This window comes from Leucoraja erinacea, chromosome 9 (genome assembly GCF_028641065.1).
Source record: "Leucoraja erinacea ecotype New England chromosome 9, Leri_hhj_1, whole genome shotgun sequence".
Taxonomy (NCBI): domain Eukaryota; kingdom Metazoa; phylum Chordata; class Chondrichthyes; order Rajiformes; family Rajidae; genus Leucoraja; species Leucoraja erinaceus.
Window position 1 is genome coordinate 48432552 of NC_073385.1, and position 14890 is coordinate 48447441.

Genomic DNA, 14890 nt, shown 5'->3' on the forward strand with positions numbered 1-14890 from the left:
TTTAGTGCGGTTTTTAATCCACTGGATTTGCTATAACTTTTATACATTACCAAGGCATTACCTTACCAGAAAGAAATGACCTAAGACCTAAGTGCAACCATGTTTCCAGATAACATTATTATTGAGATGATTACTGTTGATAGCAGAATGGTCATATGTGCAATCACTTAACTTAATTATTTTAATTTCATCAATTTTTTTTAAAGTGTGCTGATGTCCTGGAGACAAGTTGCCATTTTAACTTGGTGGTATTGAAAAAACAATTGCTGTGTGAAAGTGATTATGCAAATCATTCTGAGCTCAGAAATTGTGTTTAAAGATATTGCAAAATATTAATTATTTTACATTGGCAACCATCAACTCTAAGTTTGGCATTTCCACTAACCAAAATAGAATGATACAATGTCTTGTTCTACGACATCTTCAGTCAAGTAGAAATTTGGCCCAAATCTATATGAAAACATCCACCACAACATTTCCACATACGGTATATATATTTTTATTTCTTGCAAATTCTGAACAACAGTTTATTTTCATAGAGCAACATAACGCAAATCCAATGATGGGCACACAGTTCAATGAAAGTTATAGTGTTGTATTTTGAGTTGGTAACGCTAAATTTTACAATAAAAGGGAGAAGCTACATAGCTGACTGGTTCTTTTCTGATTACAAAGAACTTGTCCTGTGGTGCTACTTTAACATAATATTAATTGGGCTAATTATTTTTAAACAAAAGGGGGCCTAGCTGACTATTTTGTTCCCACATATTTATGACTCAGGTTTTAATTGATGTCCATTCAAGACCAAAGGTCAACTATATCCCACCCATTTGCCAACAGGCCTAATTTTGCTTTTGTCCCTTATGCCACAAATTCCAATAACTTCAACAGAAGCCCAATTTGGGAGCCTCCAACATTTTTGCTGAGCACCGGTCTATGTGGAAAGAGACAAAGGTGCTTTGACAAAGCATGTGCCTATTCTCTCTCTGAAGAAATGTTTGGACTGCGCTGAGGGGAATCTTCCCCAAGACTGACTGAGATGGTGAGTCAATATCTGATAGCAACCATCCGCCGACGGTACATTTTTAAATTGTTAAACCAAACCAAGATACATAAGTGCCAAAATTATTGCAAAGACCAAATTAGTTTGCTTATTTGCAGGATACCAAACAACAATTACCAAATAAAAAACTATTCCTGGAAGACTGATGAAATTTGAACTTTATTGCCAAACTGAATAATAACAAAGCTATGGCACTTTTTCCTTGCAACACTAACTATACAACAAATCCATTGTCGGAAGTAATAACAAGAGTAATTAGTAACGATTTAAAAAGACCTTTAGTGCAGGAACAAAGTTGGCAGAAGACTTTTAGACGATTACTGGCAATTTGTCACTTAGAAAGTTCTATCTGCTGGTAGCCTCTATGACATTGCACATTCAGGCGTTACTGCTGTGTACAACAAAATGGTTGGAGTCAGATTTGCAACTTAGATTTTCTGCATATGGTGAATTTCCAGAATCAGATGGAGGCAAACGGAAACTGACAGATTGAGGGAAGACACATTTTCCAAAGGACAGTTGGAAATTTGAACCATGAATCAATTCACATTGATTTTGCAAAGATTGACAATGCAAAATATGCAGAAGGTTGGAAGTAGATTGCACTGCATCAGGCAAACTAGGTGGGGGAGGTGACAGAGGGCAACAGCTGAAAAAAGACTGGGCTAAAGGACGTGAGAGACCTTATAATATAAAATGCTACAAATCAACCTGCGTATTTCTCCAAGTACTGGCTTATAATATATACTGAATAGTTTATTTAGTGGTAATTCTGTGCCACAAAAAATGTTTGTGATACTGTAATACCCATCATGTGATGCCATATACCTTCAGATCCTATGTCACCATCAGCCTCTACCGCCCCCGCTGCATAACGGTAAAAAAAAAGTTGAAAACGAATGTTATTTTCAAATAAACTATTCAATATATATTACAATCAATCAATAAATAGTTTGCCGTGACTCTCAAAGCTCCAATTCAATTTCCGGGATTCTGTTAATCCTCTTTAACCACTTTGGTTCATTTTTGTCATCAGCAGTGTTCTGTTTAGTTGCAGCCATGTAATTCATTTCCAGCTATATATCAATTTATATTAAGTTGTCAGGATTTTTGCCAACAATTCCAGTGCCAAAGTATATTGTATCATTGCTCCATTATATAGTAAATAAATCTTAACCTTAAAATCCAAATCAAAAGTAGTAATTTCAACTTCTAGCTATCTAAAATTTATTTGGTGTTTTTCTACAAAACTTGGATCATTGATTGGAGTGACTCAGCGGGTCAGGCAGCATCTCTGGAGTACATCGATAAGTGACGATTCGGGTCGGGATCCTTCATCAGACTCATGCAGAGCTGCCAAGTTTTGTCAGAGCATTTCAGTATTCTAGTACCTGAAAATCAATATTTTGCTGAGGAAATCAGTATTTTTATGCTGTGCCATTTTGCTGCCATTTGTTTTTTTCCTTATGTGTGGTCATACTCATATAAGAGTACAAGAATGCATATAACTTTGCTACCAATTGACATGACTTCCAAGCACCTTACTTGACAGTGCATTCATTGCCATTTCTTTGTATACTTCTGCTTGAACGGCTGCTTCCTACATTTAGCACCAGATGATAATGTAGAAGCCATTTTAGAAGCCTCCCTCTCCCTCCCTCGCTCTCTCTCCTTCCTTTCTCTCCTTCCTTCCTCTTTCCCTCCCTCTCCCTCCCTCCCTCTCTCCTTCCTTCCCCCCTCTCTCCCTCTCTCTCTCCCCTTTCCCTCCCTCTCTTCCTCCCTTTTCCTCCCTCTCTCCTTCCTTTTTTTCTCCCACCCTCTCACTCCCTCTCTCCTTCTCCCTCCCCGAACAGTCTGTGACCCATAACGCTGTGGCCATAGCCATGTGTAAAGCCCATAGCGCTCCAGCTGGTAGCGCTATAATTAGAACCCATAGCGGTGTTCGTTTAAATTCCCACGAGCTAAACTAACAGCGCTCTGTTTAACCCTGTAGCGGAACAGGCAGATCAAAGCTTACAAGAATAATTATCCAGATCTTGAAATTTAAAATACTAATAGATTCAATCTGCTATAATTTTTAGAGTTACAGTATGACTTTTTATATCCTTGCATTTTTTAAGCAGCAAGATGAAACAGGAAGTCAGACCGATTTAAAAAAAATCCATATTTTACAAAGCAAATCCATACATCCGAATTCTTATTGCATTTCAGTACAAAATGCGGAAAATCCATACTACTTGGCAGCTCTGCTCATGTATCCATGATTTCAAGAGATGGTGGCTGACCTGCTGAGTTACTCCAGCACTGTGTGTCTTTTTTTTGTAAACCAGCATTTGCAGTTCCTTGTTTCTGCTCTGAATCGTTGATGAATGTACAGGGCGACTGCTCCATGCACATATCCACATATGCTGCACATGACAACTGGGGTCTGTTAACAAATGTTAAAAACTACAACCAAGTTAAAATGTGTTTAATGTCTCAATGGACATACTGTAGCTTGCAGACATTACCCCATTTAAAATTATGTCTCTAAAGACCTTGTCTTAAAGTCAAAAGTAAAATGTTTAGCTCGTACCATTAAGTGCAATAAAGTAACTTAAAGAATGGTGTCACTGTAATGAGAAGGGACAAACAAGTTTTCATAATGTAAATCAGATCATCATGATATAAATTAAACTGCACTTTTGTAAAGAGGTGAAATAAAAACCCCAAAAAGATAATCAAGTCTTAATACACAAACACATATCATGTTTTCTTTGTGCCATAACTCTGCAATAGAAAATAGGTCAAGGGGTGGGTGAAGGCTATCACTTCACTGCAGACCTTACTTTCTGGAATAGATCCAAAATGGCAGCACAGTTTAGGATCTCGAGTCCTCAGTCACTGGAGGACTTTCACCAAATCACAACTTCAAGTTACTTCACAAATATTTCTATACCATTTATAAGTAGAAATGAAACCACAGCCGTTAAGCAAAAGTGAGATTTGTTTCAACCAGCTACACACAATGATATTCAGATTTCTTCATTTCTGAAGCTGTTACACGGGAGGAAAAGGTGCACGTAATTCACATGTAATGAATGAAGCATGTCCACTAATAGTAAGTATAAATATGTTTGAAGTAATAGGTTTGCCCAAAACTGACCTGTGGAATTGGAAAACCTATATGGTTAGATATATTAAATGAAAATGCCAATAATTTACAGAAGCCGGTAGTAACTTGTCTTACCTTAAGACAAAACAACTAACAGAAGGTTTTAAATTGGTTTAAATCCTAACATCATGTGGTCTTCTGCAAAAAGATTAACAGGTTCATTACCTGGCAGTGCAAAGATGATTTTTCTGATACCATCGATATCCAGAGTTGCAAAGGTTGTTGGGAGGCTAGAGAATGGAATGCATATTTTAACATCCAGCTTTGAGTGAAAAAGTCATGTGTGTGCTCAATTTAAAAAGATATACATTACTTGATTTTCTACATGCTCGAAGTGAACTAGTAAAAATGAACCATCTCTACTTCTCACTGTTTCTAAAAACCTATTGTTCAAAGCTGTTGACTTTGCTGGTGAAGTGAGCTTCAGCTGTATCCAGGTGGACTTGCTGGGAAGCCAGCAAAGCAGGTTTTATAAAAGCATCCACTGTGCTACATGAGTAAGCAGTCCAGAGCTGTGCCTTCAGTTCCTTCCTTGAGTGCTAAAACGCTTGCAGTGATTCCATTGCCAGAAAAACTCCAGATACTCCAAACAGCTACGTAAAGTAAGCCACTTAAACCATACTAGGCTTCCCAATAGCTCAGGAGCAGGATCAATCCAAACTACCAACCTTAAACAATCCTGGCACCCAATTTAAATAGAGGAGCCATGAAGATTTTGGAAACAAACATACCATATTATGGGACAAGTGTCAATAAGTTCTCAATCACAATGGGGTGTTTGATTTTATTTTGCATTTTTTGTCAATCAGCTGTAATGAGGAGTTTTGTTTCATCAAATTAATCACGTTTGGCCTCAATAGGTTAATGGATTTTATGGTGTTTCTCATTGGTTTGTAAGTTAATGCACCAACTTTAAATAACTTTGCTTTTTGGAGTCACTGACAAGGCAGGAATAAAAATGCATTCCAAGGTCCAATTACTGGGAAGCATACTAAGTCTGGGAGAGAACATCCAGTACATAGGTTCAGACCACACGTATTACTGTTTGAATACTGCTATTTTTGTTTTGAATATGACAAAATTCCATCATTTTCTATTTAATTGTTATTATTCATAAAATATGTGGAAACAGCTAGAGCAAATCAATAAAAATGGATTACAATTTATAAATTAACGATTTGCTTCCTGTGAATCAATTGGTCATCACTGTAGCAGCTCAGCAGATTTAGAAATCAATGTGCTGGAACTTGTCATTGTGTTGATTTGATTCATGTGCAAAGACTTGTGAGAAAATTTAGATTTTTAGCTTGGAAAGAGAATGTCTAAAAGATGATTTTATCAAGGTGAAAAGGTAAAGAATACTGTGGCAAATCTTTGAAATGACAGCAAGAGGAAAACTTCAGTCCAGTAAAAGGCAAGTTTAGAATTAGGCCAGGAAGAATTACATTTTACAAACATTGATCAACAGAGAATAGACCTCAAGATAGTGCATTCCTGCAAGGAGTACCGAATACTGCAATTGAGGAAGCTTACTACAGGTGCACAACCTTTTATCCGGTGTTCCGGAAACCGAAAAACTCCGAAAACCGGCCATTTTTTCCAGGCTGTCGTCTGCACACCAAAGTTCGCGTTTGGTGACAAACTTGACCCGAAACGACCCACGGTCAACCCAGGTCTGTACTACTGTAGCGGCTGCCTCCTCCCCGGAGACCGGGGAGACACTTAAACATCTGTAAATCATTGCGGAGAGGCGGGGAGCGGTCAATGCCTTACCGGGTCGCCGTGCAGTAAGCTCCGCAGCGCTGTGGCCCCAGCTCCCAGCTGGAGCTGCGGACGTCCGGCCGCGGGCGGCGCTGGTTGTAGCTCCGATCCCGGCAACTCTACCCCGGCTGCGAGGTGCTCCAAATCCAGCGCGGCCAGCGGCCGGACGCCCACAGCCCCAGCTCCGCAAATGTTGGGAGTCGGCGGCGTCGCAGCGCTGGGATACCAGCGGGGAGTGGGCAATGCCTTACCGGGTCGCCGTTCGGTAAGCTCCGGAGCGCTGTGGCCGCCGACTCCCAACATTGCGGAGCTGGGGCTGCGGGCATCCGGCCGCGGGCGGCGCTGGATTTGGAGCGCCTCGCAGCCAGGGGTAGAGTTGCCGGGGTCGGAGCTCCAACCGGCGCCGCCCGCGGCCGGACGGAGCCCCCAGCTCCGCGATGTTGGGAGTCGCCGACCAGGTAGGGAACTAAGAATTAAAGTTTCCCCCTTCACCCCCACCCCACCACCACCACATAAAATCCCTCCAAACTAACTGACTAACATTTATGCAATGATTTACAATGATTCCCCGGTCTCCGGGGAGGAGGCAGCCGCTCCAGACTTTTCAAGCCGCCCGCGCTACCTACCTAATCTACGCTAAAAATCTTCCATTCGGAAATCCGAAAATGTCCGAAATCCGACAAGTGTCTGGTCCCAAGGCTTTCGGATAAAAGGTTGTGCACCTGTATTGGTTTTAAGGAATGGCTGAAGTACCCTAATGCTAATAGGCTTCCTTGATTATACCTGTACTTATTTTGTGATCCATCAATTTGTCAGGTGAAATATTTCACATCTAACTGATGAGGCTAAAAACAATGCAGTGGAGGAACTCAGCAGGTCAGGCACCTTTATGGAGGGAATGGACAGATGACGTTTCAGGTTGGGATAGACATAAAAAGCTATAGAAACTCAGCAGATCAGGCAGCTTCTCTAGAGGAAATGGATAGGTGACGTTTCAGGTTGGGACCCTTCTTCAAACAACTGATGTGGCAGTTGGCCTCTACATTGCACAAACCACTTTTCAGCATTGATGATAAAAAGTTCAAAATTAATTATCTGGCATTTCCCCAGTAACTGCCTACGGAAAACAACTATTTTTAAAAAAAGAAGAGACTTCTTAGGTTATATGGTCAATGAGGCAAGAAATACAAGTAATCTCCCTATGCCTTAGGAAAAAAATGTGTTCCTAAACCATTCTTTTTGCCCTCTCTCTCTCTCTACTTCTACTTTCCACCTCCCAATATAAAATAACAGACCAGCTAATTCTTATATCAATCTACATGGCATTGAAGATCTTGGGTTTTCACTTCATGACCACAGTTTTATAGATGTGACTTAATCATGCAAATGGAAATCATTATATGCTGGAGATCTTTACAATGAATAGATTAAATATCACATTTTATTTAAAATAAAATTACTTTCTCATGGTTTTGTTGACACTTACCCAGGTTTCATGAAGACTCTGCCAAAATGGATCTGGGCATGCAGGTCAATGTCCAACACCTGCTTCAGGTAATCCTGTCAGTAATGGTAATAATATGAGAAAAAGTTTACACATGAATTAATTCATGACATTTTGAAGTTAATACAATTATCACAACATAAAAGCACTTTATTTCTCATTGACTATAACATTTTCATAGGAAAATATGAAAGCCATGTGTAATTGTAGCGGACATTGACCAAAGGCATAATTACGTAATATGCTCATCACTTGATCATTCTATGCAGATTATTTAAAATAATGGATTTTTATTGGCTGATCTTATATGTTTATGTTTATATGTTAAGCCATAAACATACTCAGACTGCTGAATATTTATGACTTACTGAGCATATGTATAACATCTCAACTTTAAATGTGCTTTTTAAACTACAGTGTGCTGGGATGGAGTTAACAATTCCTACAGAACAGAAACAGTCTCTCTTGCCCAAATCTATTCTAACCACGATGCCCCATCTAAGCTTGTCCCATTTGCCCACATTTGACCTATATCTCTCTAAACCTTTCCTATCCATGTACCAGCCCAAGTGTCTTTTAAATGCTGTCATGGAACCTATATCAACTACCTCCTCTGGTACCTCCTCTGAATGAAAAAAATTGCCCCTAACATTTCTCTTATATTTTGCTCCTCTCAACTTAAACCTATCTGGTATGTGTTATATTCCAGACAGCAGAATGAATAACAACTTACATGCTGTTTGCCTGGATCATTTTGTTGTTGTGATACTTGATTTAAACCAGTATTTATGACATTTTAAATGATAAACATAATATATGTATTTTACATATATGCACATTTTTGTTTTACTTGTGCAGTGAGTTATTTAACTTACAGACCTAACCTGACTTCTGGTTTATGGATCCTGCCTGATCGTCTAACAGTAACAGGTATAACAGGTTTAGGTGTTGACTCAATTGTAGGCTTGTTTGGCTCTGTTTTAGTACCCTGACTTTGACCAGAGGAATCTGTTTCTTTGTCTGTACTAACTGAACTTTGTGTTTCAATCACAGTGGTCTTTTCCAACTCACTTTCAGATAAAACTCGGGGATTAGGACTTCATGCTCAGTTTTTGGTTCATCTTTGGCTGGAATCATTTGATCAATATGAACACTTTTGATCCTATCTCCAACTTCAACTAAGTGCCTTTTTGTTCCACATACTTCCACTATTTTCCCAACATCCCATTTGTCTCGACTGGACTTGTTGGGAGGACTGAGAACACAAACTTGCTCATCTGGCTTCAAGTTCCTCTCCTTTTTGTGGGAGTCAAAATGGTGGTTTTGACAATTGTTTTTGCTCAACTCTCAAGGCCAAATTGGGTTGAACTAGACTTAGGCGTATTCTTAGCCTTCGCCTCATCAACAGTTCTGCAGGTGAGTAACCGGTTGTTGTGTGTTGTGTGGTTCTGTACTTCAGCACGAAACTAGCCAAACGATGTTTCATGCTGAGCTTTGAACTACCCTGCAAAACCTGTTTCTTGAGAGCATCTTTGACAACCCTAACAGACCTTTCCGCCACCCAGTTGAAGGCTGGATGGTATGGGGGAACAAGTGTGTGTTTTACACCATTCCGCTGCATGAACTCTTTGAACCGTTCTGAACGAAACTGAGGCCCGTTATCAGAAACAAGTTCTTCCGGTAAACCATGGCATGCAAAAATTGATCTCAACTCATCTATGGTACACTCAGTAGTAGTGCTTGACCCCATATGCTTAACCTCAATCCATTTGGAATGACTATCTACTAGTACCAGAAAGTGATCATTACCTTTTCACAAGTATCTACATGAACTCTCTGAAAAGGTCTACTTGGCCATGACCAGGGTTGCAGTGGCGTTTTGGTGGTTAGTCCGGCAATTTTGCCAGACGCTACATTTTCTCACCAGTGACTGGATGTCACTGTCAATACCAAGCCAATACACTAAACCTCTGGCGATTGACTTCATGCTTACTATGCCAGGATGTTCGGCATGAAGTTCATTCATAATTTTGTTTCTCAAAGACTGTGGTAGACTTTTTGGAATCATATGGTGCAACACAATTGTAAAATAACTGTTTCAGGACTGGACGAGGGTTGGTCAAGATTATAAATAATGATATCCTTCTCTTTTTTATTTTATTTTCTTTTCTCTATTTTCTCTCTCAACTTTCTTCATTTACTCGTTTTCTTTCTTCACACACTATATATTTCACATCTTTCTATTCTTTACTATCTAACGTATTTTTCTTATTCTAATCTTTTTTCAATGTAACAAAAAAAAAAAAAGTTGTACATAAAATGTATTATGAAAATATATATTAGGCACTTTGGTGCCATATGACTGTACTTACTTCTAATAAAATAAAAATTAAAAAAAAAATAAAAATTAAAAAAGACTGTGGTAGAACCACTTTGTAACCCCACAATGCATCCCTGCTCACATGATAATTCATGGCGTTGATTATGGAAAGCTTCAGCTCTGAGTTCAGAACTGAGTTCACTATCGATTTCAGTCCAACCGTTCAATGTCTGTTCTTAGACCCTCTTCAGCACAGTGTCTTTCTCTGTTTCTGCTGCAATTTCTGTTGCAGTCACTGGAAAGTCTTCATCTACAACTTGCAGTGTATAGATTGAGTTCTCACTTCCCACGTCAGAGTTCTCATGGGGCAACCGGGACAATGCATCTGCAACTGCGTTGCACTTGGAGCTTCTGTACTCAACCTTGTAGTCATACTGGGACAGCAGAATTGCCCAGCGCTGCATCCTTGATGCCGCCATGGAAGGTATAACTGACTTGGGACCAAGTATCACTAGTAATGGCTTGTGATCAGTCACTAGGGTGAATGATCTGCTGAGAAGAAACTGATGGAATTTCTTGATTTCAAACACGATTCTGATTGCTTCCTTTTCTATCTGTGCATAATTGCGCTCACTCGGTGATAGGGTGCGGGATGCAAAAGCAATAGGCTTTTCCTGTCCATCATTCATTACGTGGCAGATCACAGCACCTATACCATAACTTGAAGCATCACAAGCAAGTTTCATCTCCAAGTTGTGAACTCCTTTCTGGTGTTGTCACTTGTTTCCCGCAGGTTGTTGGTTTCCTGTTTTAAGCTTGTCCCGACATGCTGAGGCGATATGGCTTTTCTTCCCGACAGTTATAGCACTTGGCCATTTTGAACTGACATAATTTGGATGAGTGATTACCGTTGCAACGATAACAACTCCCTGAACTCGGCTCCCGGCCATACTTTTGGTTTAGCGCCTCTTGGTTTGGCCATCGGCACTGCCTTGTGACTGTAAACGGCCACTGCAGTCTGTGGTGGACGAAACGCGAGAGCATTCTTTGATGCCATCTCCATTATGGTAGCAATCTTGCATGCTTTCTCGAAAGTAAGATCTGGCGTGTTCATGAGTTTGGACTGAATTTGTTCATCTACGAGACCACAAACAAATCTGTCGCTTAGTGCGCATCCGAGAAAGATTCCAAAGTTACAGTGCAAAGTTACTGTATCCCGGCAATGAAGACGCACCTGCGTCGAAGACGCACCCCCATTTTGAGTTGCTAAATTTTGAAAAAAAGGCTGGTGGGACATAGAATTTCTCACGCTCAAAATAAATAAATAAATAAATAAATAGAAATAAAGAAAGTAACCATTCAATTTGCCCAAGGCTTCCAGATCTCCTCCATTCTGAATGACTGAATGGGTGGGGGGTGGGGAGTGGAAGGTGATGGCAGGTGGAGAGATGGTGGGAAAAACGGAAGCACACTGGGACAAGTTGAAACAGTTGTGATCTTATTGAATTGACTCAAGAGCAAAGATCATAGAGCGATGCGGAGCGGGCGATGGATAACGGGACAGTTGTCGGTGGAGCGATCAGGGGACTAATTGAGGTTACTCGCGCTGACACAGGAGTAAGCACCGTCTGCTGTCCTATTATCCATAGCCAGCTGACCCCCTCCGCTCTATGATCTTTGCTCTTAAGCTGGTCTACATTGAAAGACACGGACCGGGCAGTGAATGCCATGCAGTGTCACCCAGTGCAGCAAGTGAAGCCATGTCCTGCTCCCGGCGGCAGTCGGAATTTAAGGAACGGCGGCCGTTAGTAGCCACCCGGGCTCCCCCCCCCCCCCCCAGGTGGGAGGAGACCCTCTGCTTCCTTCCATGAAGCCAAATCTGTATCCAGTAAGTTAGCGTTCCCCGACCTATGCAATCCAACCTTCCAGACTAGCCAACCATGTAGAACCTCATCTGCAGAACCTTATCAAAACCCTTGCTGAAGTCCATATAGACTACATGACCTGCCCTCGTAAACCTTTTTTGTTACTTCTTCAAATTCGTAAGGCGTGATCTCCTTCATATAAAACCATGTACCCCGAAGCAAGTATCCAGAATCGGCTCCAATCTATCCAAATGAACATATACTCCATAATGTTTGGGACAAAGACCCATCATTTATTTATTTACCTCTGTACTCCACAATTTAAGTTATGTAATAGAAAAAAAATCAATGTGGTTTAAGTGCACATTGTCAGATTTTATTAAAGGGTATTTTTATACATTTTGGTTTCACCATGTAGATATTACAGCTGTGATTATACATGGTCCCCCCATTTCAGGGCACCATAATGTTTAGTACACGTGGCTTCACAGGTGTTTGTAATTGATCAGGTGTGTTTAATTGCCTCCTTCATGCATGTATAAGAGAACTCTCAGCACCTAGTCTTTCCATCACCTTTGCAAACTTTTATTGCTGTTTATCAACATGAGGACCAAAGTTGTGCCAATGAAAGTCAAATAAGTCATAATGAGACTGAGAAACAAGAATAAAACTGTTGGAGACATCAGCCAAACCTTAGGCTTACCAAAATCAACTGTTTGGAACATCATTAAGAATAAAGAGAGCACTGGTGAGCTTACCAATTGCAAAGGGACTGACAGGCCAAGGAAGACACCCACAGCTGATGACAGAAGAATTCTCTCTATAATAAAGAAAAATCCCCAAACACCTGTCCGACAGATCAGAAACACTCTTCGGGAGTCACGTGTGGATTTGTCAATGACCACTGTCCGCAGAAGATTTCATGAACAGAAATACAGAAGCTACACTGCAAGATGCCAACCACTGGTTAGCCACAAAAATAGATGGCCAGGTTACAGTTTGCCAAGAAGTACTTAAAAGAGCAAACATAGTTCTGGAAAAAGGTCTTGTGGACAGATGAGATGAAGATTAACATATCAGAGTGATGGCAAGAGCAAAGTATGGAGGAGAGAAGGAACTGCCCAAGATCCAAAGCATACCACCTCATCTGTGAAACACAGTGTTGGGGGTGTTATGGCCTGGGCATGTATGGCTGTTGAAGGTACTGGTTCATTTATCCTCATTGATGATACAACTGCTGATGGTAGTAGCATAATGAATTCTGAAGTGTATAGACACATCCTATCTGCTCAAGTTCAAACAAATGCCTCAAAACTCCTTGGCCGGCGGTTCATTCTACAGCAAGACAATGATCCCAAACATTCTGCTAAAGCAACAAAGGAGTTTTTCAAAACTACAAAATGGTCAATTGTTCAGTGGCCAAGTCAATCACCCGACCTGAACCCAATTGAGCATGCCTTTTATATGCTGAAGAGAAACTGAAGGGGACTAGCCCCTAAAACAAGCATAAGCTAAAGATGGCTGCAGTACAGGCCTGGTAGAGCATCAACAGAGAAGACACCCAGCAACTGGTGATGTCCATGAATTGCAGACTTCAAGCAGCCACTGCATACAAAAGATATGCAACAAAATACTAAACATGGCTACTTTCATTTACATGACATTGCTGTGTCCCAAACATTATGGTGCCCTGAAATGGGGGGACTATGTATAAACACTGCTGTAATTTCTATATGGTGAAACCAAAATGTATAAAAATGGCCTTTATTAAAATGTGACTATGTACACTTTAACCACATGTGATTTTTTTCTATTACAAATCTCAAATTGTGGAGTACAGAGGCAAATAAATAAATGATAGGTCTTTGTCCCAAACGTTATGGAGGGCACTGTATCCTATCCCTCAGAATCATCTTCAGTAAGTTTCCACCACAAGAGCCACCACAAATGTTTGGCTCATAGCATCAAATCTATGGAATGAATGGACTAGTGGCGTTTCAGGCCAGACACTTCTTCTAAAGTCCTAAGTCAAAACACCGTCCATCCATTCCCTCCACAAATGCTGCTCAACCATATTAGTTCTTCCAGCATTTTGCGGTTTGCTCAATATTCTAGCTTCTGCACTTCCTTGTGGCTCCACTCTAATTAGGTACTGTGTACTAGAAAAAGCAAAAACTAAATGGTTCAAGAAACTATTAAATGCCAGACATCTCTGGAGAAATATATACAAGGACTTATGGACTGATTCTAGCCCTTTCACTTAAAAACAATTCTACTTGGCATTTTTGCTTCATTTTTTTTGCTGCTATGTATCCCTAATTCAATTTTTAGATAAAAGTATTTAAAATTATATAAAGTGATGCTAAGTTTTTCCATCACGCAATAATAAGGAAATAATCGCTCTAGTAATTGCTGAGCAAAATACTTCAATGAATTGTACTTCGTAGCAAGTCTTGAACTCCAGAAACTGCTAAAACACTTACACGATCAAAAAAACTGGACATGGCTGTGCGATAATAATTCCTTATGTAATACAGGCAATAATCAACATCAATGTAGCGTACCTACATGTTCATCTGTCAAGACAGAAATTATGTTTAACTTGCAATTAAATTGTAAGCATTTGTTTTGGTGATTGTGCATCCATTTTGTTACAGGGCAACTGCTTGTTTTAAGTATGGTGAAATGCATGGTGATCTACTTTTTAGTTGAATGTCTAGATGTGAAATTGGCAACTATTACCAATTAGGTTATTTTGGTGACAGCATGCTTCTACAGCTGAGATTGCATAATTTAAACAATGCAATGTTACAGAAGTGAATGTTTAAATGTACATTTTGGTGGATTAGAAACGACAATCAGTTCTTTGAACGAAATTTATTCTCAATTACAGTTCTCCGATAACACGGGCTCTAATACACAACTGACCACAATGGTGTTCCTCAATCGACTGGCGGGCTGAGCCCAGAAACCGCGCGAAAACCCGACCCCTCCCAGAGTCACGTGCGCGCGGCTTCCGACCGCAGGGTTCGATGCTGGCGCGCACCGGCAGGTGTCGCTACAACAGTACATTCAGATATATGGCTGGTAGCTCAACCAGGTTGAAGAAAGATAATTGCAATCTCAGAGTCACATTGCTTCACTGGGATTGAGACTTCCAGCAGGAGCTTCACAATACTGAGGTAGAGGAACTTGCTGCTTATCTAGTACTGGATAATGCACA

The 14890-nt window shown here is 40.4% G+C and overlaps 1 protein-coding gene across 6 annotated transcripts in view; it reads right to left on the minus strand.

Annotated features, from left to right (window-relative positions):
* LOC129700352 (gephyrin) overlaps nt 1–14890 on the minus strand; it is a 459263-nt gene that overhangs the window by 23028 nt on the left and 421345 nt on the right. For 4 of the 6 annotated variants that reach the window (XM_055640758.1, XM_055640759.1, XM_055640762.1 and 1 more), the window contains 3 exons: nt 7465–7538; nt 4383–4447; nt 1892–1930 (listed from right to left, as the gene is read on the minus strand). In XM_055640758.1, coding sequence (XP_055496733.1) covers nt 1892–1930; nt 4383–4447; nt 7465–7538 — 178 coding nt within the window. The remainder of the gene's footprint in view (nt 1–1891; nt 1931–4382; nt 4448–7464; nt 7539–14890) is intronic. The other 2 variants (XM_055640760.1, XM_055640763.1) reach the window with 1 other exon arrangement.